Source organism: Sminthopsis crassicaudata, chromosome 2 (assembly GCF_048593235.1).
Source record: "Sminthopsis crassicaudata isolate SCR6 chromosome 2, ASM4859323v1, whole genome shotgun sequence".
NCBI lineage: Eukaryota > Metazoa > Chordata > Mammalia > Dasyuromorphia > Dasyuridae > Sminthopsis > Sminthopsis crassicaudata.
The window spans coordinates 539,462,914-539,490,076 of NC_133618.1; the positions used below are offsets into that span (position 1 = coordinate 539,462,914).

Consider the following 27,163-nt stretch of genomic DNA (forward strand, 5'->3'; position numbering starts at 1 on the left):
AGCTAACTCATAACAACTTTTCCTACCCTGCTAATAATGCTCCTTTGATATTCTCCATCATGCTCTCAAAGGATACCTTCTTCTGCCCTTCCCCCACTTTCAGCTTCCTTTCTTATGTTGTCTTCCCTCATTAGATTATAAGATTCTTGCAAGAAGAGAGTGTCTTTCTTTTACATATTTGTATTCCCACAACTTAGCACCATGCCTATAGCATTATGAGTGCTTAACAAATATCTATTGATCCAAGGCAATCCTAATAAACTTTGGATAAAAAACACCATCTATATCCAGAAAAAGAACTATAGAGATTGAATGTAAATCAATACATGCTATGTTCACTTCTTTTTTCTGTTTTTTTTTCTCTACCATGATTTTTTCCTTTTGTTCTGATTTTTCTTTCCCAACATGATTCATAAAGCAATGTATATTAAAAACAAATGAAGAAAAAAGCAAAAAAAAAAAAAAGTTTATTGACTGACTGAAATTATTTTCATTGTCTACTTTTTTTTCCAAATCATCTAACAAAAGATTTAACTCTTTCAATCTCAGAGATGAAGGAAATATAGTTTAGGAAAAAGAGATCAAGAATTGGAGTCAGAAAACCTGGGTTCACATTTTGATTCTGGCAGTTAACAATAGGGTAATAATGGGAAAGTGATTGTTTCTTCATCTAAAATAGAACATAGGGAAATCGAGGTAGCACAGTGGATAGAGCATTGGACTTGAAGTCAGGAGGACCTGAGTTCAAATCCAGTCTCTGATAATTACTAGCTGTGTGATCCTGGAAAGTCACTTAAGCCTAATTGTTCCAAAATAAAATAAAATGAAGCAACTGGTACTATTCTTGCTATCTCTACCACAGGCTTGTTTGGTAAAATCACATTGTAAATTGTAAAGTTCTATTAAAAAGATGAAAAGTCAACAAAACAAATAAACCAAAAAGTAAAATGGGATCTTTTTTATTATTATTAGAGGGTTCATCAAACCATCTTGCACCAAGAAAGAGGGTGGGCTTTTTCAAGAAATGGAGGCTGATCTAAAAAAGTCTAACTGAGTAGATGCACAGAGACCACATCCATAATGGGATTAGCATTGTCATTCACTCAAGAGAAGAGCTGGGTTTAGAGTTCTATGAGAATTATAGAGAGCTTGATATTTCTCAGGAGTATCCCCAGTGTTGGGCAAAGGACCTAAATGCCAGGTGAGCTGGGGATTATTAGTAAGGGCTTCTTAAAATTGAACAAGATCAGGCAAGTAGTCAACAACACCCCTGGTGGCTAAATCAGAAAACAAGAAATTGTGCCAGAATCCCCCCAAAAAAGATGGCCTGACCCACACTCTTTAAGGTCCCCTTGTACAGAGGACTCTCTAGGGTAGGCAGAGGACCACTCCCTCCTTCCACCATCATCCCCGGGGTCTGAGCCTTCATCCTAGATTCCACTGCTGATTCAGAGGCATTTCCCCAGCTCAGCATTCCCGGACAGCTACAGTGAATCACTAGATTGTTCGCTTTTGTTAGGGGCTTAAGTCGCCAGTTTGGCTTCCTGACCAGAGGCTTCTGCCACGGGGGATGTGGGCCCAGGTCACAGTCCGGCATAGGCAGCAAGGTAACTGTCTGGTGGCCAGACTGCCCTCCTCCCTGCCTGTTGCTCAGCAAGGCTCCTTCACTAAGAACATGCCCAAGTAAGCTGGCTCCAAGGAAGTTCTGGACAGCCAGGGAGCCAGTTTCTCGGAGGGATTCAGAAATGAGGTATGGAAGAATTCCCCTGGTCATTCAGGATGGGAGACACTGTGGTAGGTGTGTTTGTTCTTGGTGCCCCATCAGCACGAAGAGATCCAGCTTATATTCTCTCTTGCACTGTTACAACTTACATGTGCTTTGGAAACCCTCTTAAAATTCTCCATGTCTGTCCTGTTTTATTCTATTGGACTAGGAGGTCCCCAAATTTAAAAACACCCCATTCTCCACAGGTTATGAGATTATGAGATAAAGCCGCCATGTCTCTTACCACACTGTTTTCTAAGGGTAGAGACTTTGTCTTTCCTGAAGATTAAAAAATATATATCATTGCTTTTTGTCTTATATAATAGTGATTTCTGAGAAAGAAGGGGGGAAAAAAGAAAGAAAAGAAAGGAAAGAAGGAAAAACCATCCTTATTAAAAAAAAAAATCACAGTTTAATTTCCCACCTCTCAGTTGTGGAGGGAGAGGAGAGGTATTTTTTATTATCTATTCTCTGCAAAAGTCATTGGGTTTTAGGGCAGCTAGGTGGCACAGTGGGTAGAACACCAGCCCTGAAGTCAGGAATCTCTCCTCTGACACTTAGCATTTCCTAGCTGTGCAATCTTGGGCAAGTCACTTATCCCCAATTGCCCTAGGAGAAAAAAAAAAATCATTGGTTTTCCATTTACTCAAAATTTGACCTTTTGGGAGGAGATCTTTTTATTTACCTTGTTATAATCATTAAACACAATATTTTGGTTTCTATTTATTTCATTCTGTATCAATTCATGCAAATCTTCCCAACTTTCTCTGAACTCCTTATATTTGTAATTTCTTACTACATAATATTCCATTGCATTCATATAAATGGGTTTTTTCCAACAATCTCCTAATTGATAGACAATTAATGTTGTTTCTAGTTCTTTACCACTAAAAGAATACTACAATTGCTTTGTATATATTGAACCTTTGTTGTTATTTTTGGTTTCTTTGGAGTTATGTACAGTTGTGGGATTGCTGGTTTAAGGTTTACTAACAATTTCATTTATTTTCTTGCCTATCTCCAAATTTATATTTAGAATAGTTGAACCAATTTACAACTCCACCAACTTGTATGCTTCCCAATAGTTCCTCAAAAATCAACTCTTCTTGTATTTTGTCATCTTTGTCCATTTATATTGTTAGCTGAAACTTTAATTGTTTTCATTTACATTTTTCCTGCTATTAGTTATTTGAAGTCTGTCATAAAATAATCATTTATAATCATTTGGATATTTGTTTATATCCTTTGACTACTTATTCTTTGGAGTCCTGTTGTGTATGTCCTTTAATTTTCTATATGTCTTAAATAGCAAACAATTATGAGTGACATTTGCTCCAAATGTTTTTCTCACTTGACAATTTCACTTCTATCTTCATTGATTTTATTCATGCAAAATATTCTTAATTGTATGTAATTGAAATTATTTGTTTTGTCCTTTTGGAGTTTTTCACTCCCTTGTTCCAGTATGAAGTCTCCTTGTTAAAGTTACTTTCTCTGTTCTCTCTCTGTTTTATGATATAACCTTTTATATTCAGATTAAACATCCATTTTGATAGGATTGTTGCATATGGAGTAAGATATTGGTCTGAACCTAATTTTTGCTACACTGTTATAGTTTTCCCAGAAATTCTCATCAAAAGAGAGTCCTTCACTCAGTAACTTTGTGTTCTTGCCTTTATCAAATTGTTGACTAGGGCAGCTGGGCGGTGCTTTGTACAGCAACAGGCCTGAAGGCAGGAAGAGATCTAAGTTCAAATATTAGCTGTTTGACCTCAAGCAAGTCACTTAATTCTACTTGCTTCAGTTTTCTCATTTATCAAATGAATTGGAGAAGGAAATGGCCACTATCTCCTGCCAAGGAAAAACTCCAAATGGCACCAGGACTCAACAAAAACTATTTTTGATCGTTTCTCTTTCTTGCTTAGTTTTTCTAGATTTCCTTTTTTGGGTTTTTTCTCCCTTCCAATATCAAATCATTTGGACGATCCACATAACTTTTCAAATGCATTTTTTTTTCCCCTGAGGCTGGGGTTAAGTGACTTGCCCAGGGTCACACAGCTAGGAAGTGTTAAGTGTCTGAGATCAGATTTGAACTCGGGTCCTCCTGAATTCAAGGCTGGTGCTCTATTCACTGAGCCACCTAGCTACCCCCACATAACTTTTCTAAAGCACTTGTTTCAATGCTTAACGCCATAAGGAATTTCTTATCTCTGTGACTAGAGTGCTAGAAGCACAAACACCTGTCATCTTGGTCTGTCCTCAAAACAGTTACTCACACCTATATCCACTTCTCCAGTTTAACACACCACATTTAGCCATTCTTAAATAGAGACATAGCTTAGGGGCAGTGGAATAAACATGCGACTTAAAAACAGAGTACCTTTCTCTAACTCTGGTGAACTTTGGTATGTGACATCAACATTCTAAACCTCATCTCTAAATGAAGAAAATCCTTACTAAGAGGATCATGTGAGACAGGGAATGCAGACTATTTTGTAAACCATGAATGAATGAAAAGATCTTGCACCAGAAACTCTGTTAAATTCTGAGGATATAAATGTGAACAAGAGAAAGACAACATGTACAGGGAAATAAATGGCTAAGGGGGAGGATTTTTGGATAGGGAAGTTAGAGAGAAAAGTGATGTGATAAATGCCATATTATATCTCTGTTTTTCTCTATATATACTGAGCTATTATTATTGATATCTCTCTATGCCTTCCTGTACCTGTGAAGTCCAAAATTGATTCTGGACTCGGAACTGATACTAGACCCAGCTGTACCTTACTAGACTATAAGCAGAATATGGAGCTTCTGTCAGTTTTTTTCCAGATATCTGGAGAAGGGCTGGCCAGTGGACACCACGAAGACAACCACCTTCTTTAGCCTCTGCTACCAGTTGCTGCTAGTTCCTGGACTATGGGCAGACAGAGAGTTTCCCTGGGATGATGCTTCTTTTTACTATGGGACCTTTCCCCCTGGTAAGGTGTTCCCTTGTCCTTTGTGGCTCACTACATGTTCCATTCATGAACAGTGGTGTAAAGGAATCAGCTCTCACTGACTCAGGAGAGCCAGTTACTAAATAGTTCAGGGTGAGCTTTATACAACTCAGAAATCAGCAAACACAACAATTCGGGAATTGATTTATTGTTTTGTTGATTGTCTGGAGTAAGAAAGCGAAGCAGAAAATGTTAATAATGCAGCTTCCATGTTAAACATTTATTGTCTGCCACTGGGGTCAGCCATCTCCTGAAATAAGCTGTCCACCATCCCTGCTCATCCTAGCAAGGGCAGCCTCCTCAGAAGGTAATGGGGGTGTGCCCACTTTGAGGAATTAGCAGGGGTCTAATCCTACCTTCTTTAGAGGAGGGATTCCGCTTAGAGATGCTGTTTGTAGGCTTCTCGTGGGGTGTCGGAAGCTCAGCCTACCAGACAGAGGGGGCCTGGGACCAAGATGGGAAAGGCCCAAGCATCTGGGACACTTTTACTCATCACCAAAGGGGAAGAATTTTCATGAACCAGACTGCTGACTCATCTTGTGAAAGCTACTACAAAATACAAGTGAGTACAGGGTTTTGCTGACTCTCTGATCCCCAAAGAGAACACATAGAAGGGAGGGATAGGGAAAACAAAATAGCCACAGTAGAAAGGAAACTGGACTTTCAGTTAGATGACCAGAATTTGAATCTTGACTTTTCCACTTTGTAGCTATGTGATCTTGGGCAAATTTGTCTCTCAGCATCCAGGGATTCCTGGAACCAGTTCCAACCCTGACATATGGTTGTGTGATCTCCTTCCAAACAAACACATAAAAAAAAATCCAAATCAGTGAGTGTAGAGTAATGCTGGGAATCAAGAGGAATGAGTTCTAGTTCTTATTTCAGTTCTAACTAAGCTTGGGTTAGTCACAACCTCTTAGAAAACAGAAACAAAAAAAAAAAAGGTTAGAAGAGATATCTTAGGTTACTTCTAGCTCTGACATTCCATGTTATAAATATCTTCTTTTTTATAGGGAAAAAAAACTATGGGAACTAAGAGACTGCTTTAAAAAACCATTATCTATCAATCAGAAGATTTAGAATCAAACCCCAAGACCTCTAAATGTTAGCCTTTACATTTTCTATAACACAAGAAATAATTCTGGAGGAGTCTCGCTATCTTTCTGCTATGCTTAATAGGTGACACTATAATGTCTTTCTCACCCTACCCCCCCCCCCATCCCTTCCTCTTACAGGAAGATACCAAGTTACTGAAAGAGTTGAATGTAAGTCACTATCGACTTTCTATATCCTGGCCAAGGTTGATACCCACAGGAGTCAAAGGTAAGTGGGTCAGAACATTCCCGAATGAAACTACGTCCACATAAGGCTATAATTTCTGAAAAGACCAAAAGGTGATAAGGACATACAGTCAAAATGCTTGTTTAACATCCACCTTTATTTGCTCATTCAGATGCAATCGGGGAGACTATTAGTGAAGTTCTGTGCTTTGACAAGCAGCTTCAATATTAATGATTGCTAAGTCTCATTTAGTTTCTTTTGAGGCTCAGGCCACGGATAAATAGAGCCTTTAATAAAAATGGTAACACCCCAAAGCTCCAAAGAAGGATCGCTTATAGGAGGCAAGAAATTAGGGAAGGTTAGGTGCAACATTTTCAGAGAAATCAGTCTGTTTTGGAACTCAGCTATCCATTATTGAAGTAGAAGGCTGAGGAAGAAAGAGATCAATTACTTTGTCTAACATCTGTAGAAAATGTTTAACAATTCATTCTGTCAGAGAAAATACTGTACTGAGTTTTACCAGACACAAGTCTGCCAAAAAATTTTTTTATTTAGTTTATTATTAACCTAATATCAAAGCATTTATTTTTAGTTTAAAGAAAGAGATTTCCAAACTGTCAGAGTTCTCCCATGTTCACAGACATGTTTCAAGATGATGTGAGATAACATTTATGAGAATTTTGAATGAGGAAAAGATCATAATATGTTTAAAAAAATTAATTTTAGTTCAAATTCCAAAACAATAAAAACTACTCTGTTCCTACCTGGATTTCTCCTTTTAAGGTTAAAAAGGGTTTCTTTCCAGTGGTCTACATTTTTCCTTTCTGAATGGAGAAATGGGTCCTGGTTCAGGAAATGAAAAAAGGATTACCCTAAGATACTGTTGGCCCTTCAATTTTTGAAGAGGGTCAGTGACATCATGGGTAATGTCTTCACTTACTAGTGAATTAAGTGACACAGAGTTGTGCAATCCTCAGCCTCAATTTGAAGGCTTGAAGTCCCAGTGGCAGGACAAAAAAATCAGAATGATTGAGCAGCCACGGTGGGATGACCTTGGCATTTTCAATGCTGACCTAGCATCTTCATGCCTGTTGGAACATCTTCACATGCTTGAGGTAGACATTCCCCTAATTCACCAACAGGTTGGAGGCCTGTTGGTTTAAATCACTTCTGCAGGAAAGGCAATGAACTTGACTGGGCTACTAGTATTTTGGGGGTTCTACCCTTAATTCATTTTGTTAAGAAAGGGTTTTTGTTCTTAACCTAAGCCACTTCAAATAGGGAAGTCTGGAAAGTATGATATCTTAATATTTTCATCTTTTTCCCCCCCAACTTAGAAAACCTTTAATAAGAAAAAAGGTTTTGAACAGAGGCAGCAGAGTGGTACAGGCGAACTGGAATCAGGAAGACCTGAGATCATTTTGGGCCTCAGATGCTAGTTGATTGGCCAAATCCTTTAATTAACTCTATATGCCACAAGGTGATTCAATAAACAATGGTTAAAGTGCCAGACTTTGTGCTGATTATATTGGAAACAGAGAAATGGTAAAAGCAGTCACTGCACTCAAGGAGCTAGAAGTCAAATGGACAATACCACCTGCAAACAACCATTTATAAGCAATCCTGCAAATAACCACTGGATAAATTGGAGATAAATCCACTCTGCAGGTTGGTTTGAGGATAAAATGAAATAATGATGGTAAAGGGACATGCAGACTTTACCTGCTAAATAAATTCTGGCTATTATCATGCGCTTCCCCAATTCGTTCATGAATTTATATATTCAATGAACAATTATTAATGACCTTTTATGCACAATAGTCCTGAACGGGGTGCTGGGAATGCAAAAATGAAAAACATTTCCTGCTCTCAAAGAGTTGTTCAACGGTAAACAGATAAGTAAATAAAAAATCATCTGAGGAAAGGAGAGACTATCCATTGGGGGTCTCCCTAGAGATGAGCCTTCAAGTGAGCATCTGATTAGGAGGAAGTATCTTGCTGGATTGAGAAACAATGCAGGGAGGTGAGGGATGTGGTACAGCTAGGTTCTAATTAAACCTCAGGCATTTATCAAGTGGCTTAGCCTCTTTTTACCTCAGTTTCCTCATCTGAAAAATGAGGATAATAACAGCACCTGCCTCCCAGGTTGTTGGACAGCTAAGTGACACAGTGGATAGAGTGCCAGACCTGGAGTCAAGACTCACCTTCCTGAGTTCAAATCTGGACTCAGTCACTTACTAGCTGTGAGTCTGAGCAAGTCCCTTAACCCTGTTTGCCTCAGTTTCCTCATCTGTAAAATGAATTGGAGAAGAAAACGGCAAAATATTCTAGTTTCTATGCCAAGAAAAGCCCAAATGAAGAGTTAGACATTTCTGAAATGAATTAGTTTCAACCAGTGAATCAAATGAGATAATGATTGTAAAGATCTAAAGTAAAGGATTTTAAGAGTAGGTAGGAAGGAGTTTATATTTTATCCGGAAGCAAGAGGAGGGAGCCACGAGAGATTTTAAAGCAGGGTCTTCCCCCTCTCAGACCTTATGCAGGAAGAGGATAGGAAGTTTTAGCTCCCAATCCCACCAATAACATGATACCTTTTCTCTTTCTAACAGCAGACTATGTGAACAGCAAAGGCATCAAGTTCTACAGTGATTTCATTAACACTCTTTTGGAAAATAACATCACACCCATTGTGACCCTCTACCACTGGGATCTTCCACAGGTCCAGGGGATGATAGGGGAGGGGGTGTAGAGTCAGGACCTAAATGGACAAGGAGGCAAAGGAAATGTCCATTTTCCTCATGGATGGTGGGTTGAAAGAGATCTTTATGCTAGTATTTGGCCCAGGGATGTTAGAAGATGAGAAAATGATAGCTATAGTTATGTACATATGTATATACATATTATTTGTGTGTGTATGTGTAAGTATGAATATAAAAGATATCCCAAAAGTCTTAAGTCCTGGTTTTTTTATTATTGTTATTTATTTTCTATTATTAAAATTTTAAAACAATACCAAGTTTGGGATACCTTGAATATTTATTTTTGTTGCATGTATCAATGAGACTTATCAGATATGGGCCCTTGACCTGATTAATTTGATCTTTCAACTCCCAGACTTTTCTCTAAAACTAAGTTACAGATTAAAGTTGTCCATCTGCCTTGGGTAGAGAGAATTTCTATATAAGAATTCCCTACATAGATAAAATTATGGGTTCTGATTTAAAATAAAATATATGTGTGCTTGTATATGTGTATACAGATAGTTCTATAGTAGAAAGGTAATGCTGATTTAAATTGCTTTGGGAATAATGTAAAAAAAAATTTTTTAAGCACCTACTATGTGCCAGAGACTGTGTAAATGCTCAGGATACAAAAAAGGCAAAAAACTCTATCCCTTTCCTTCATAGAACTTGTAGTCTAATGGGGAGACAACATGCAAACATATATGCAACCAAGATAAACAGGGAAAAATGGAAATATGATGTAGGATTAAAAATTTTTTTTTACTTTGTAGGAGTTTGTATCTTTCATACCATTTAAAAAAAATTGGATTGAAGAATGGGCTTTTTTTTCTTTTTGTCTTCCCATATTGTAACTTTGTTATGTTATTAACTAGCTATCTTATTAACTATGTATTAGTTTATTATTTGCTAGTTTTTTCTAATTTGTTAATTTTTCAGTTTTTTCATTTATCAATTGACATCACAGAATGCTGTAACCAAAAGGGACCTTTAGGAATGAACTAGATGAGTGTTCACAATCTTTTCAAATTTGAAGGCCATTTTAAAAATAATTTTTTTTCGATTAATATGTCTTTATTTTCTCTTCTCTTTCTGAAACCATTTTTTAAAAAAAGAAAGAAAACCCTTATAACAAATGTTAATAGATAAGCAAAATCAATTCCCATATTAGCTATGTCCAAAAACGTATATGAAGCCCTATTTAAATGTAAAAAAAAAAAAAAAAAAAAAAAAATCCTTTACATGACCTTGGCTGAAAAATTGACTCAGATTGAAGATAAATAGCAATCATTTCTGTTTTGACCAAAAAACCCTGAAGGGCTTGCCCTCCCAGATTTCATCAATCAATTAATTAATTAGGGTTGGGTTTTTTAGTTGTTTGTGGGAGGGTTTTGGTCTAGATGAAAAAAGGAGATTCTTGCCTCAATTACTACTTATCATTAATTACTAAGTGGATGTGATCTCAGTAAAACCGAGACCTCTTAAAGAGCTTAGCTTAAAAAAAGCCAAGGTCTCCTAGTACACCCAGAGCCATCTCCAGGCTATATCTGATCACTGGACCCAGATGGCTTTGGGGGGGAAAGGCAGGTGACCTTGCCCAGCCTCCCTCTTTTAAATCCAATTTACTTGCAAGTCATCCTAAAACCATGCTAGTGAAAAACCTCCCCAAATGTAGCTAGTTCTGTCCTTGAACAAAAGGCACTGTTCCTAGACCTGGCTTTTAAATCTTTCCTGTTCAGTAAACATCATCACTGCTTGCATGCCACTGGCTTATTAGCATTTAATAATAGGGGCACCCCTCCCTATACCATGCAAAGGCGTTGGAGGTGGAGTAAGAGTCTCTAATGGAGGACTAGTTCTTTGGAGGACTAGATATAATAACCTCAAATTCTTTTCCCCTCTTATCCATCATATAGTCCAACTTTCTGGCTAATTTTTAAGAAATTCCTTTTATATTTTCATGCTATTTCTCCAGTTTTGGAGTACCTTTTGGCTCATATCATATACCTTTAACAAGACCTCCCTTTAACAAGAGTCCATAAGAACTTTTCTTGTGGACATAGAATTTGTTGTTGTTTTTCTTGCTGAAGATGGAAGGACAAGGATGGGAAAGACCATCTATAGTGGATAAAGCACCTGACATGCCATGTTGTTAAAGATTTCATGTGGGTACTTATTGTCTCCTCAACTAGACTGGAAATTTCTTGAGGGCAGCTGCCATGTTTTATTGATATACCTTTGTATTTCTGCCTTTGGTCCTTCCTGCAGTGAGTATGTAGTGATAGCTTAATAAATATTTGTTTAATCACATACATATATCGATGGATCATCATTTAACATGTTAAAGTAATATAAGAAGGCTGCTGTAAGAAAGATCTAATTCCAAATCTGGCCTCAGACACTCATCAATTGGGTAAGCCTGGGCAAGTCACTTAACTCTATCTGCCTCAGTCTCTTCAACAGAACTTTTTATTCCTCCCAGGGTTGTTGTGAAGTTTTTAACATGCTTCCTGGCACACAGTAGGTCTTATTAAACGTTTCTTCCCCTCCCCTTCCCTTTCCCAATGGCTCCCAAATGCCTTTCATGATGGTGTCCTCAGAGATGTACTTCTCTTTCTTTTCCTGTGCATCCAGATGCTTCAGGTCAAATTTGGAGGCTGGCAGAATGCAACTATGGTCAGGTACTTCGATGACTATGCCAATCTATGCTTTGAAAAGTTTGGGGACCAGGTGAAGCATTGGATAACTTTCAATGATCCTTGGGTAAGTCCACTTTTTTCTGAGTTATGGATCCCACTCTTTTAAAAATGTTTTTTAAATTAATATTTTGTTTTTATATTGCTTAGATTTCCTGAGGTATCCTTAGGAATATCTCATCCCTCAAAGAGAATCATTCCATATGACAAAGACCATAACCCTTCTCATTTAAAGCTGATTTTTGTAGTGTTTTCTCACCAACTCAAGTCTCCCTCCTTATTCTTTTAGTCAATTGCAAATAAAGGCTATGAGACAGGACGCCATGCCCCTGGACTGAAGCTCAGAGGTACTGGAGCATACACAGCAGCACACCATATCATTAAGGTAAAAATAAAAAGTTGAAATTCTTTCTGGCCCTTTAGACCAAGGCAGAAGAGAAATGGCTCCTCAAAGCTGAAGCTTTCAAATCTACATATCCCTTTTATCCCTCCTAATTACACTCTGAGCCAGCAGAAACAAAACAATGACCACTAAGTGGGGCTTGGACTGGAACATATTATTAGTCAATCAATGAAAACCAGAGTAAATTGGGTTTAAGGCATGGTTCTTAAGAAAGAAATAATAAGAAAAAAAATGTTTTTTAATTTAAAAAGCAAAAAAAATTTTAAAAGAAATAGTTGGACAAACAACAGCAACTCATATTACTTTTACATGTTAGATAATGATCCATTGACATATGTATGTTGATTAAACAAATATTTATTGAGCTATCATTATATACTCATTGTGGGAGGTACCAAAGGCAAAAATACAAAGCCATATCAATAAAACATGGCAGCTCCCTTCAAAAAGTTTCCAATCTAATTGAGGAGACAATAAATACCCACATGAAATCTCTAATAAACAACAAGGTATGTCATTAGTTAATTAGTTAACCTTCCCCCCTTCCTATTTAGCATTTACATGACTAGGTCAAAGTGACAGTACTACTACTATTCACAGTTAAGGGGCACCATGCCCCCTAGCCACGAATGGCCTTTTTCCCAAGTACTTTATAATTCTTTACCTTATGCTTATGTTGCCTATATTTATACTTGTTATCTTCTCCCCTTAGACGGCAATCTTCTCTTGAGCTGGATTATATTTGTATCCCCAATACCTAGCCCAGTGCCTGGCACAAAGTAGACAACAAATGTTTTTTGATTGATTGGATTGAAATAAGTGATGGTCTTTGGACATGGAGAATCTAGACTTCTAGATTCCCAGTACAGATATCCTTCCATTAGCTATCCAATAAGTATAACTTTTGCTGAGAGGCCCCTGAGGGACAAATCTCTGGGGATGGCTGCCAGGATGGCCCTAGACAGAACTGATCAGAAAGAAAAGTTCATCTTTAGCATCTTATATTTACCCATCCAGACTCTTGTTACCCCATTCCAAATGTCCATGGGTACAGTCCCATCATTCAAAACAAATTTTGGTAGACAGAGAAAATCGTGGGCCCCAGATAATCTGAGTGAACGTATGCTAAGATGAAAAAATGGGTATTAATTATTCAGTAAACATTTATAAAAATACTTATGCTGTGGCAAAAAAAAAAAAAGTCTCTTGTACTCAAGGAGATTACAATCTAACAGTGAAGACAATATGCAAACAAATCTATACAAAGCAAACTATATATAGGATGAAAAGGAGATTTTTTAACATATATTTAATTAATTGAGAGAAGGCACTAGAATTAAAATGAGTTTGAGAAATCTTCCTGCAGAAGATTAGGACTCTTTTAGGTAAAGTATATAAATTTTGAGGAGCTAGGTGGCACAGAATGGGCCTGAAGTCAAGAAGATTCTTTCTGTGTTCAAATCTGGCCTCAGACACTTACTAATTGGGTGACTGGAGTCAAATCACTTAATCCCATTTGCCTCAGTTCTTCCTCTGTAAAATGAGCTGGAGAAGGAAATGGCAAACTCTTTTGCCAAGAAAACTCCAAATTGTCACAAAGAGTTGAATGCAATTTAAATGACTAAACAATAATAAAGTATTAATTTTAATCAAGGTTTCTGGAGCTGAGACCTTAATTTTAAAAAAAAAATTATAATAGGGGTTAATTATAAATATATATAAATATAAATTATAATAGGAACTATGATAAGCCAATGGAGCAGATCCTTGAGGGCAAGGAAACCTTTTAGCAATCCTAAAAATTAAACTGTCTTATATCTCATCCTAAAAACAGAAATATGTAAATTATTCACATATTAATCAAAGAATAGCACAGCTTTGCAACTGACACTATAACCAAATACCCATCTAATCACTGAGGGTTCCTACTATCCTGGCTCTTCAAGTAATAATTGTGACCAGGTGGTCCAATTAAAATACATAAGATATTTTCCAATCCAGAATGAAACCTTGCTGACTACCACATGTTTCTATTCTTTCAAAGCCTAATTTTTTTTTTATTTGTGACCAAACCCCATAGAGACTCATTATTTATGAGTGTCTAGCATTATGCTGAATGGTAATAGCAGGCAATCAATAGACACTAGGAGAAACATTAAAGAGATGGGATCTACCAACATTGTTTGTAATAGTCACTTGAGGGCTTTCATGTATAAATTCAAATCTATTCAATGCTTATTAAATGTCTACCATATAGTGGTATACAAAGTGGTATGTTGATATATGTTTAACAACTGGCATTGGGAGGGAGAATGTACACAAAACACACATTTAATTTTAATCTGTATGACTAACATTTTCTTCATTTCCTTTTAAATCTAGACAATTCAACACAAAAACCAAGCAAGCTTTGATTCATAGTATTTACCAGGTTTTTTTTTTCAGTGTAAATGCTCACATTGAAATTTAACAATGGACTCTCCTGGACCAGTTTAAGCTGGTTGCAGTACACCCCAGGTTAGAAGTAACAGTGCTAAGTTGTTACTTATATGTATGAAAGACATAAAGATAAAGAAGAGTTTAGGCCCTGATAACAAAAAGATATTGAAAAGGATACAACATAAGCCAAAATATTATAGAATGTGATAGGACAAAGGTAAGATCCAGACAAAGTGCATCAGGAAAATCTGAAAGATGACCTTTTTTTGTAAGGAATAATGATCTCAGAGCTGGACCTCAAAAGAAGAAAATCATTCTTAATACACAAGAAGATGGCCCATATAAACTAATTGGGACAAAAGACAAAACATAATGGGGAACAGCTAGCACCCTGACATGATTGAAATGAACAACACATGAATGGGAATAATGTGAAATAATGCTGAATCACAAGTCACAGAAGTCATAGTAATTAAATGTTTAATAAACCCAAAGACTTCAACTCCGGGATAAAAATTCACTATTTGACAAAAATTGCTGGGAAAACTGGAAAATAATATGGCAGAAACGAGGCATTGACCAACACCTAACACCCTATGTCAAGATAAAGGCAAAATGTTTCATGATTTAGACATAAAGGGCGATACTATAAGCAAATTAGGAGAACAAGGGATCATCATCTACTTCTCAGATCTGTGGAGAAGGGAGGGATTTATGGCCAAAGAAGAACTGGAGAATATTATAAAATGCAAAATAGACAATTTTGATTATGTTAAATTAAAAAGGCTTTGTACAAACAAAGGCAATGCAGTCAAGATTAGAAAGGAAGCAGAAAGCTGTGGGGAAAAAATTTTTACATGCAGTGTTTCTGATAAAGTCCTCATTTCTATAATATACAGAGAATTGGCTCAAATGTATAAATACAAGCCATTCCCCAACTGATAAATGGTCAAAGAATATGACAATTTTCAGATGAAGAAATTAACACCATTCTAGTCATATGAAGAAGTGTTCTAAAATCACTATTGATTAGAGAAATACAAATCAAGACAACTCTGAGGTACCACTTCACACTTCTCAGTTTGGCTAATAAGACAGCAAAAAATGGTAAATGTTAGAGGAGATGTGGGAAAACTGGGACACTGATATGCTGTTGAAGTTGTAAACTGATCCACCATTTTGGACAGCAATTTGGAACTATGCCCAAAGGGGCTATCAAATAGTCTCACTACTGAGTCTGTATCCCAAAGAGATCATAAAAAAGGGAAAAGGACCCATATGTACAAAAGTGTTTGTAGCAGCCCTTTTTGTAGTGGCAAGGAACTGGAAACTAGGTGGATGCTCATCAACGGGGGAATAACTGAATGAGCTATGGCATATATATGGTATGAAATATTATTGTTCTATAAGAAATGATCAGTAAGATGATTTCAGAGAGGTCTGGAGAGACTTACATAAACTGATGCTAAGTGAAGTGAGTAGAATCAAGACAACATTATATACAGCAACAAGAAAATTATGTGATGATCAACTATGATGGACTTGAATCTTTTCAACAATAAGGTGATTCAAGGCAATTCCAATAGACTTATGATGAAAAGAGTCATCTGCATCCAGAGAGAGTAATATGGAGACTAAATATGAATCAAAGCATAGTATTTTCACCTTTTGCTCTTGTTGTTGTTTATTTGCTTCATTTTTTCTTTCTTGTATTTTTTCCCTTTTGATCTAATTTTTCTTGCAAAGCATCACATATAGGGAAATATGTTTAGAAGAATTGTACATGTTTAACCTATATTAAATTGCTTGCCGTTTAGAGGAGTGAGAAGGGGAGATGGGAGGGAGATCTTTACCTTGAAAAGTAGGGGGAAATATATTGAGGATAATTATGGTAGTAACAGGGATTTGATAGAAAGAACAACATTCATTCAATCATTTATTAAATACTTATTATATACAGACATAACATTTCACTTAAGATATGGTCCCTAGGGGGCAGCTAGGTGGTGCAGTGGATAGAGCACCAGCCCTGAATTCAGGAGGACCAGAGTTCAAATCTGGTCTCAGACACTTAACACTTCCTAGCTGTGTGACCCTGGGCAAGTCACTTAACCCCAGCCTCAGGGAAAAAAAAAAAGATATATACATAGTCCCTACAAGGAAGGAAGGAGAGAGGAAAGGAGGGAGGGAAGGAAGGAGGGAAAGAGGGGAAGAGGAAAAGAAGAAATGATCAAAGGGCTTTAATGACATAAAATGGTAGATTGTCCTGAGAACTGGTCCCTGCCCTGCCCTCATGGTGCTTACAAATTAGCAAAAGGTATTGTAAAAATGTGTTCTTTTTCTTCTAGTCCCATGCAAAGGTCTGGCACTCTTACCACAAAGCTTGGCGCAAAAAACAACATGGTAAGCCTCAAACATTTAGAATCAGCCAATAGAACTGGAACAAACAGGTTCTACGAGGTGACATGTTCCTTTATTTTTTCCCAAAGGGCTGGTGGGGATTTCATTAACTTGCAACTGGGGGGAGCCTGTGGACATTACTAACCCGGAGGACATCGAGGCTGCTGAAAGATACATGCAGTTCTGTCTAGGCTGGTTTGCAAACCCCATTTATGCTGGAGACTATCCCCAAGCTATGAAGGACTACATTGGTGAGTAAACGGGCCTCCTACTATCCCAGCTGGAAAGGCAGGCCATGTGCTATTGGTTAAACTGAGAATGGGAAGATCAGGATTCTAGTCCTTGCAAGTCATTTCTTCCATTCAGGCTACTAATTAATAAAGTTTAGGTTCTTTTCAACTTTTTCATTCCATGATTCTAATAGAATGGATAGCTAGATGGGGAAATTCATAGAGCACTAGACTTGAAATCAGGAAAACACCTTCATGAGTTCAAATCTGGTTTCAGTCCCTTACTAGCTGAGTGACTCTGGGCAAGTCACTGAACTCTTTTTTTTTTTTTTTTCCTGAGGTGGGGTTAAGTGACTTGCCCAGGGTCACACAGCTAGGAAGTCTTAAGTGTCTGAGACCAGATTTGAACTTGGGTCCTCCTGAATTCAGGGCTGGTGCTCTATCCACTGCGCCACCTAGGTGCCTCCTCACTGAACTCTTTTGCCTCAGTTTCCTCATCTGTAAAATGAGCTGAAGAAGGAAATGGTTTCTGCCAAGAAAACCCCAAATGGGGTCAGGAAAAGTTGGGCATAACTGAAATGACTGAATAATAGAATTGTCATGAACCTCTTCTTATATAGTGTTTGTGTGAAAAGAATAAAAGCTGGGGAAATAGAAGGAAGATAAATGGCAGTAAATAAGCCACCAAAGAATAGAGAATTACCTATTTTCTATCTAGAAAACAACCTAAGAATATTGAAAAAAATGAGTATGTGTGAGCTTGGAGAAAAGTTTACCAATAATTTAGAGATGGTTTTTCTCCTGTATCTTCTGTCTTTTTATTTCTCTCTTCCTGTCCCTCTCCTTCCCTCCCTTCCTTTTCCCTTCCTTCCCCTCCCCTTTCCCTTAGCTTCCTTTCCCATTTCCTTCCCATCCCTTCCTTTCCTTTTCCTAGTTCAGTTCCTAGCTTTTTGCCTATATTTATTTCTTCAGTTTCTTTTTCTTGTTGCTAGAACTAATATTTCTAGAAATATGTAAATAATGGTAGAGGAAAAGCAGCTAGATGGTGCAGTGGATAGAGCACCAGCCTTGAAGTCGGGAGGACCTGAGTTCAAATGTGATCTCAGACACTTAACACTTCCTAGCAGTGCATTTGCCTCAGGGGGGAAAAAAAAAAGTTAGATATCAATAATAGTAGAGGAAGAACAATCTTTGCTTTATTTTTCTGTTTATTGAGAAAACTTTTTGTGTTTCCTTATTATCTAAAAGAGCCGCTTCTGGTTTTATGAGATTTTTTTAAAAAGATCTCTCCTCACCTATATCTTGTAGTTCTTAGAATAAATCAGTATTATATATTCTTAAAGGCTTTTTTCCCCTGCATCTATTAACATGTAGGTTTTCTTTTTTAATATGATTTTATTAATTTCTTTTCAATGTTGAATCATCCCTAGTCCAATGTTATTGTAGTGAAAGATTTTTTTAGATAAATAGAATGTAATTTTTTTGGTGAAGTTTCTGCTAAAAATTTTAGAACAATATTCATTAATTATATTGCATACATACATACACATACCCACATACATATATGTAACATATTACTTATGTATAACAAAAATATAGACCAATATATTTAGTAACATTCCAGGAAGCAATGAGATATATACATATATACGTATGCATGTGTATGATATATGTGTGTATCTTTCCCTAGTTTAGGTATAAGACCTATATTTGTCATTTAAAAAGAGTTTGGAAAGAGTAGGTGAGAAAGTTCTAAGCTCTTCAGGAAAGACAAAATAATGCCTTAGGCGAACCTAGAGTTGTAAATATATGTATGTATTTTTCACTCTTAAACACATCCCCCATGACAGTAAGGTTTCTGAACAACCTCCTCCCCTAATTCCTCTGCTAAACTCACATCTCATTTGTATAATTTCTCTTTTTACCTTTTTCTTGATTTTTAGAATCATATACTCAGCTGTACTCCATTCTTTTTGAACTACTCAATTACTAATGACAATCTTTAAATATATGTTTACATTTCTACAAATAAAAAATAAATGGTTTGTCCTCATATTTCTCTTAAGTTCAGGTCTTTCTGCAACAATTTAATTTTATTCAATGTCTTTTTTCTTTTGGTACAGGATTATGCTCAACTTTGCTGGGTGTGGTTTATTTTTGTTTTTGTTTTGGCCACGATCCCAGTTCTTTTGTTCTTCAGCATACAATCTAAGACCACAGGTCTGTGGTCTTAGAGACTTGCCCAGGATCACCCAGCTAGAAAGTGTTGAGTTTCTGAGGCCAGATTTGAGCTTAAATCCTTCTCCAGACACTTCAGGGCCAGTATCTAATCACTACTCTGCCATATTTGAATTTTTTCCTTGTTGCTTGTAATATTTTCTCCTTGACCTTGGGGGTTTCAGAATTTGGCTATGATGTTCCTATAGGTTTCCTTGTTAGGGTCTCTTAAAGGTGGTGGTTGGTGGATTTTTTCTATTTGTTTTCCCTTTTTGTTCTAATACTTTAGGACAATTTTCTTTGTTTCTTGCATTATTGTTTCAAGATTCTTTTTTGATTGTAGCTTTCAGGTAGTTTCCTATTATGTTTATGTTTCTTCTACTTGATCTGTTCTCTAGATCAGTTTTTTTTTCCTTTAACATTATTTTATTTGAAAAAGAATTTAAAGAATAAAAAAGAAAAGGAAAAACAAAACAGGACAAACCAGAACATTGTCATGTACCAAGGAGAACAGGGAGGATCCAAAATATATAACAATTCAAAAAGGATATATAATAGTAGAAAACATTATATTCATGAGTATCCATCTTTATTTCCTTGTAGGTTGTTCTTTTATGCTGTTGTATACTAACTTGTTTTTCCTTTTCATCCCCCCCCCCACCTCTCCCAAGCAGGTTTTATAGTTACAATTGCATGTTTCACATCTCTTCTATTTTTTTCATTTCATATATTGTTTTTATTATTTCTTGGTCTCATAACTTCACTGGCTTTCCTTTGCCCAATTCTATTTTTCAAAGAGTCATTTTCTTAAGATATTGGATCACCTTTTCTAGTTGGTTAACTTTTCATAATTTTTTTCTTAGATTGTTTTTTTGAAAAAAAAAATCTCCAATCTCTCTCAATTTTTTTTTTTTTCCTTTTCTTTTCTGAGGCTGGGGTTAAGTGACTTGCCCAGGGTCACACAGCTAGGAAGTGTTAAGTGTCTGAGACCAGATTTGAACTCGGATCCTCCTGAATTCAAGGCTCTATCCACTGCACCACCTAGCTGCCCCTCACTTAATTTTTAAAGTCTTTTTTTTTTTTTTTTTTTTTTCAGTTTATCTGTGAAAGCTTTTAGGGTAGGTGACCATTTCATTATTCTTTGGAGTAGGACAGATTTTTTTTTTTTTTTTTTTTTTTTTTTTTTTTTTTGCTCCGGTATTCTCTGAACACAAATCTATATTTTCATAATAACTTTCTTGTGGTTGGGTTCTTTCTCCTTTGCATGCTCATTTTAAAATTGCTTTTAGTAGCTGACTGGAATCACTTCTACTATTGAGGTTGGGGAATGGTGCCTCATGCCTCAGGGCCCCCTTCAGTTCTACTGTAAAGTGCCCACAGCCAACAGCATATCTGTCCCATTGCTTTGGCACTCCCCAGATGTGAGCTGCTTCCTTCAGCTTAGGCTCAGGCTCCCTTTTGGCAGCTCAGATGGACCTGGTATCACTCAAGATTGGTTCCCCCAATCTTCCCCTTTTCAGATGCCTAACCCCCCCATACTATCCAGTGTGAAATCCTATGGCTGGGACCAAGGCTCCCTTCTAATCCAGCTAACCCCAGAGGTTGCAGCTTGCCATTCCAGAAAGGAGCTAGCCTTACATTTCATAGGAAGCAAACATCTGACATCTTTCTTTAGATCTCCTCTGGTTGTCCAAGGACCTCTCTGCCCCAGCTCTTTATTTTTACTGCTCCAAGATTCCAGAAGTAATAAGTAATCTTAATTGGATTTCTTGCCAAACTTTCAGTAAGTTTCCTTTCACTGATTCTCATTAAAGCATTATTTATAAATATCCCAAGAGTTTTTTAGGTTTAAATCAAATCGAATGTTAAAATCCAGCCCCACTTTTATATCAATGTGAAGACATATTCTAAGCTCAGATTTAGTCTAGTTGAAATAGATTTGATTAAGCAGTCATTCCTTTGTACCAGAAATAACCATAATGTAGAAATTCTAATCTATATGAATGATCCTAGCTAAATGAAAGAATTGCTCTTTTCTATTTCAAAATTTGTAATATTCTGTAAACAAATTCTCAATTAGGGCTGCCTTTGACTGCTTTTTCAAATATAGCAGTGTTTACTGGGGGGCAATTTGTAGCTTTTTGGTATGTCTTTTTTTTTTTTTTTTTTTTTACATTGGTTAAACTTCATTTTGAATGGTGATGGGTTGTATTTATTCTATCCATCTCCCATTTTCTAGCATGAACAGCTCATTTTGACTGATCTGGTAGGTTGGCTGATCTCTATTATATCTCATTTATATATTTTTAAAAATTTTTGGCATCAATATTGATCTTTGTCCTAAAGTTTATAATATTAATAAATTGCCTCTTCATTGTTATTAGAATTTCATGAGAATAACAATTCTTGCTATGTACAATGCTTCTTGATTTCTTTCTCAAGTACTTGTGGTTTAGACACAAAGTTTTTATACAGTCTATAAAGTCTCTAGCACCTATTCTTCCCAAACCATGTTTCCCAACATTTTTGTTTTGGTCAGTTCACCTCAGCACCAAACTATATGGTCCGTGTTTATTTAATTTGAAAGGTTTTGAAGTTTTTGCAGAATTTCTTTACATCCTTATTGACAGGATATACAACAGATAACTATGAAGAATTATGTGATCATTACCCTACTGAGCTGAAAGCAATTTAATTCCATTTTAAAGCTATATTTAACAGTAACACCATAATGTTCTTTTAAAGTACATTTCACAATTCTTTTAAAAGTAGACTTTTTAAAATCAGAAGTTTCAATTTGTAGGTAGATTTAAAATGTATTACTCATACATTAAAATTTTTATGGTCTTAACTTTTTTAAAATTGTTATACAAGACAAATTTTTTCAGATACTTTATTCTTAAATCCTGGAATTTAGACATCACTTTTTGTAAGTATTACTATCCTGTATTGTGAAAGCCAAAACATTTGTGGGAAATGACATTTTTAAAGATACTTTTTTTCCTTTCATGACAGGTAGAAAGAGTACAGAACAAGGCCTGGGGATGTCAAGATTACCAGTGTTCTCAATCCATGAAAAAAATGACATTAAAGGCACATTTGACTTTTTGGGATTAGGTCACTTTACTACTCGATATGTCACACAAAAGAATCATCCTTCCCGCCAAGGGCCCAGCTATCAAAATGATCGTGATGTAGCAGAATTAGTTGACCCAAACTGGCCAGATTTAGGCTCTAACTGGCCACAGTTGGTGCCATGGGGATTTAGGAGGCTCCTCAACTTTGTTCAGGTAATTATTGTAAAGCATCTTTTATAGGAAGATAGTGTAAAGAGCTTTGTTCTAATAAAAACAAAAGACAAAAATTGCAGATAGCATTCTTCTCTAAATATATTATAACTTCTTTGTAAACAAAATTCAAAATGGGAGTTTGGTAGGTTCAATCTAAGAAGTTACATGCTGCTATTACTTGATTAAAAAGCATTTTAGAAATTCTCTACATACTTTTCCTATCTTAACCCCAATACCTTCCATAGCTGGTTTGAATATCAATCTGTCTTATTTTCAGACTCAATATGGCAATCCTGTCATATATGTGACAGAAAATGGTGTGTCTGAAAAGCTGAATCATATTCAGTTGTGTGATGAGTGGAGAATACAGTACCTCAAAGGATACATTAATGAAATGCTAAAAGGTGAGAATTAGTTGCAAACATTTTAAAATTTTGAATTCAAACGGTCTTTTTGTTTTCATTTAAGTGTTTTGGCAACTCAAAACTCACAACAGGTTGTGTATCATATGGCTACTGAAAGAACAAATGCTATGTGAGTGTGATCAGAAAGGTACAGTATCTAGAACCTAAATAATAATCCCATCATATTCAACACTGATTAGACAAATGTAGTCATCTCATTTGACATGAACACTCAGAGGTATGTCATTTGATGAAGGACAATAACAGAAGAATATCCACAGAAGACTATGAAAAGGAGACTTCAGGTTTACAATGAGTTATCAAGAAAAGGAACTAGGGACATTTATCCTAGAGAAGATGAGGGGAAAGGGAGGGTACTTTCTAATAGGACATAGTATTTGCTTTTAATTTTAACTCATACTTCCTAGCTGTGTGATCCTGGGCAAGTCACTTAACCCCAATTGCCTCAGCAAAAAAAAACAAAACAAAACAAAAAAAAAAACACAACCCTTATAGAATGTCATGTGGAAGAAATATTGTTTCTTGTTTGACCCAGAGGACAAAAGCAGGAGCTAAGAGTTACAGAAAAGCAAATTTAGGTTAGTTATAATGGAAACATCTCCAGCTAGAGGTATCCTCTAGAGGTATAGTTGCTCTGATTCAGGAGATTCCCCCTTGCTTTATTTCCTCCAATGTTCAAGAATATTTATTCAGGGTGTTATAAAAGTTGATTCTCCAAAAGACAATCTCAAGAGTTCACAGGAAACTCAAGAAATCATTGAATACATATTTCATACCCAAATACTATCCCCTCTGAGCTAAACATGGGTCCATTCCAAGTTCTGAAATCCTACAAATGTGTTAAGATTCGATAAAACTTCAGGAAATAGATGTAGTTTTACAGATTTTCAGAGAACTAAATGTTAAAATTATTTTTAATGGAAATTTGTTTTTAGCTATAAAAGATGGTGTTAATGTAAAGGGATATACTTCGTGGTCTCTGCTTGATACATTTGAATGGGAAAATGGATACTCACACAGATATGGATTCTTTTATGTTGAATTCAACAACAAGAATAAACCTCGATATCCTAAGGCTTCAGTTCAATATTATAAAAGCATCATCACTGCAAATGGATTTCCTAATCCAATAGAGGTGAGACTGAGACATTAATTCTAACCCAATTAATAAGACCTTCCCTTCTATGCCCTTATGATTATACAGCATTAGTACAACTTTCACCCTACATCCCCTCTATCACCAGTTCTCAAATTCTTAGTTTATAACAAGATGGAAATTGAATACAATGAAAAAATTCAAATAGAAACAATTAAGTATTCATGAATACAGATATTTATTGATATATGAATAACACAATTTAGCATAGTATAAATGGTTACATGGTAAGCTAACTAAAGCAAAGGATATGATTGTGCTCTCTGTAACATTTCTAAACATAAGATACCTTGCTGTTTCTCAATCAAGTTTGGCTCCAAAACTTTTCATGGGAAAGGTATCTAAATTCTATATTTAGTAACTTTAAAGCTTTTATGGGAGACTATAATGTGAGAAAATAGCAGAGAAAAAGAATATTCAAAAAATGTACATACTCTGTTCTATGGTTAATGGAAAAGACACAGGGGGGAAAAAAAGGCAAAAAGAAGCCAATCAATTTTCTTGTTCTTAGATTGTTAGCTACTTGAGGGCAGGAAGCTATGTTAACAAATATTACTTTGTATTTGTACCTAGCAGAATGTTAATACAAAATAGAACAATTTCTGTTTACCCATCACAATTAAGCTCCAGACTTATTTCCCCTCCCAGGTTCTATGACTTGCCAGACTGAACTGTTTACCATTTCTCATCTGGCACATTCATCCTCTACATCAGGGCCTCTGGCATAAACTATTTCCCATGTCTGGAATGCTGGCTTTCTTCACTGGCACATTTTAGAACACTTAAGTTCTCTTGGAGGTCTTTCAAGAGGGCTTCCATGATTTGTTTTTACACCATTCCACTATTTGTCACGTATTCTGTACTTATTTGTGAACATACTACAACTCCCCAGAAGAACTCACATTCCTTAAGGGAAGGGGGCTGTCTCATTTTTATTTTTGGATAACTTGAAGGCAAGGAACACAAATTTTTTTTTTTTAATAAAACATTCTGCACAGGGAACACTAAGTATTTGCTGACTGATTTAAACAGGCTAAACTTTGACTATTAAGAAACCATTATTTATCAAGCTAATCTTACCAGGTGGAAAGATGGTACAACATAGCCACAGAAACCTGTTCTACCACCAACCAGATCCTTGCTGCAGGTAAATATTCTATCCCTATCTTTGGTTCACTAAATGTCATGGTCATATCCACAATTACATAAATCATATATGTTCCTGAAATCACTTTTTAATATCCATCTAAAATAAAAACAAATTCTTACTTTACCTATAAGCAAATGCTACAGTGCTAAATGCAAACATATTAAAATGAAAATAAGAATGCTTTAATAACACGATAGTTACAAATGCAGAGGCAATGTTTATACTACACTATTTCTCCTAATAAATCAAACTGATGCATACTGATAGCCAAAGCAAACTAACAAACTTGGGAGTTTTGTGGATTGGATTTTTTTTTTTTTTTGGGGGGGGGGAAGAAGAGGGTAGTACCCGGCAAAAAAAAAAAAAAAAAAAAAAATGGTACCTAACTGAAAACATATAAAGGGGCACTTCATATATTGCACATCTGCGTTTTTAATGCAATGGTAACTAAAAGAATAGTAAAAAAAAAAAAAAAAAATCTGTCTCTAAACATTCCAGTTTGGAGATTTAGGCAAAAAACACACGCAGAAACCATGAAAAACAAGAAAATATAAAAAACCATAGCTTACAAAGAAGAAATGATGTGCTGCTCTAGGTTTTAATACTTTTAACTTGGCATAAGCCTATCCTAAAGCTAGCCTGTCATTTCAAAAATCTACTAAAATTTTCTATTTGGTAGGGAAAAATACAGAATCATATTAAGGTACCCATTTGAAAAACAGGAGCAGAAAAGATTAAAAAAAATACAAAATAAGATAGTATAGTCTTAATATAAAAAAGTAGTGTTAAATATTCCAATAGTTTAAGTACAAACTAATACTGCATTCCCTACAAAGCTAAAATATACTCTAAAGACACTAATTGTTCCATTACTGAAGATATATGTAATAGCTAATACTTAACATAATTCCTCACATAAACTGTTTAATTATACTTTTGTTATTAACAATGCCAAAAGTTTCTAAGTGTTTCCAACCTTTCTTCTGGCAATTGTCTTTGCTTTTCCCCAACTTTTATGTTTCCTTCCACCCAACCAAAGTAAGGGGGGGGAAAAAAAAAAAAAAAAGAATATTTTTGCTACTTTTCAGAGATTGGTTCATAGGCAAAAAAAAAAAAAAAAAAAAAAAAAAAAAAACAAAAAAAAAACAACTTTGTATGCTTTTAAGAAGCAAAGATATGTATTAAGACTTCTCTAAATTTGAAAGGCAGCAAATCCTAAGTACTTTGCCTTCTATTTTCTATAAATCATTTTAAAGAATGCTATTACAGTTAATTCTCAACATTTAATTATTTAGGTATCAGTATATAGTAAATCTAAATAGGTGAAAATGTGAACTGATGTTTTAAAGGTTTTTCAATACTATTAACCTTTCAGTAAAGTTACATTAGCTGAAACAATGAAATACTGACTTATGTATGGTCCCTGTCTTCTTATATTTCAGAACCCTTATTACAACACATGCAAATGGTTACAGAGATTGTGGTGCCTACAGTTTGCACACTTTGCATACTTCTAAGTGCAGTTCTACTGATGTTCCTTCTTCGGAAGCAAAGCTAAGAAAAGATTACTAATAAAAGGTTACTAACAAAATAGCTTCATTCCATATAAAGTTTAGTGCTGTCATCTTCATTTGGTTTCAAAGGCCTGCAGAGTTTCCTTTTTGGTTACTGTGATGATAAAGAAATTATTTTTACATACACATAATTGACACCACTCCCAATATCACAAAAGTATCACAAAAGCAATTTGGACTTTAATCAACTTGCGTCTATTTCTTTTAAAATGCTGCACATAACTATTATTCAAATTTGAGGATAAAAGCTAAAATTAATGTTTAAGAAATATCTTGAGGTAAAAACCAATCATTAAGTCTTAGCCAGTGAAAGGAATATTTTGAGTGCTTATATTTAGGTCAGTAAGAAATTTTGTTTCTTAAAAACATACAATGGGGGGAAAATGCATTAACATTA

At 35.7% G+C, this 27,163-nt stretch overlaps 2 protein-coding genes across 5 annotated transcripts in view; one reads left to right on the forward strand and one right to left on the reverse strand.

Annotated features, from left to right (window-relative positions):
- Positions 1–1,549: 1,549 nt before the first annotated feature.
- Positions 1,550–26,750, forward strand: LCTL (lactase like). Of its 3 annotated transcripts, none has more exons than XM_074294743.1 (14): positions 1,550–1,750; positions 4,598–4,746; positions 5,163–5,326; positions 6,000–6,087; positions 8,655–8,764; positions 11,421–11,549; positions 11,772–11,867; positions 16,673–16,727; positions 16,814–16,975; positions 22,187–22,461; positions 22,739–22,865; positions 23,822–24,021; positions 25,126–25,189; positions 26,635–26,750. In XM_074294743.1, the coding sequence occupies exons 1-14, from the start codon at positions 1,746–1,748 to the stop codon at positions 26,748–26,750; spliced, it is 1,740 nt and encodes a 579-aa protein (XP_074150844.1). In that variant the 5' UTR covers positions 1,550–1,745. The 3 variants fall into 3 exon arrangements, with proteins under 3 accessions (XP_074150844.1, XP_074150845.1, XP_074150846.1); XM_074294744.1 differs by having other exon boundaries at positions 1,563–1,750; positions 8,658–8,764; XM_074294745.1 differs by lacking the exons at positions 1,550–1,750; positions 4,598–4,746; positions 5,163–5,326; positions 8,655–8,764 and having other exon boundaries at positions 6,009–6,087.
- Positions 24,197–27,163, reverse strand: part of ZWILCH (zwilch kinetochore protein) — a 29,575-nt gene continuing 26,608 nt past the window's right edge. For both annotated transcript variants that reach the window (XM_074294740.1, XM_074294742.1), the window contains exon 19: positions 24,197–26,860. The gene's annotated coding sequence lies outside the window, so the exon portion shown is untranslated. The remainder of the gene's footprint in view (positions 26,861–27,163) is intronic.

Coding starts and splice junctions, on each gene's coding strand:
- LCTL (XM_074294743.1), top strand. Junction 5,327..5,999: donor AAAGCTACTACAAAATACAA/GTGAGTACAGGG, acceptor TTCCTCTTACAG/GAAGATACCAAGTTACTGAA. Junction 8,765..11,420: donor ACCACTGGGATCTTCCACAG/GTCCAGGGGATG, acceptor CTGTGCATCCAG/ATGCTTCAGGTCAAATTTGG.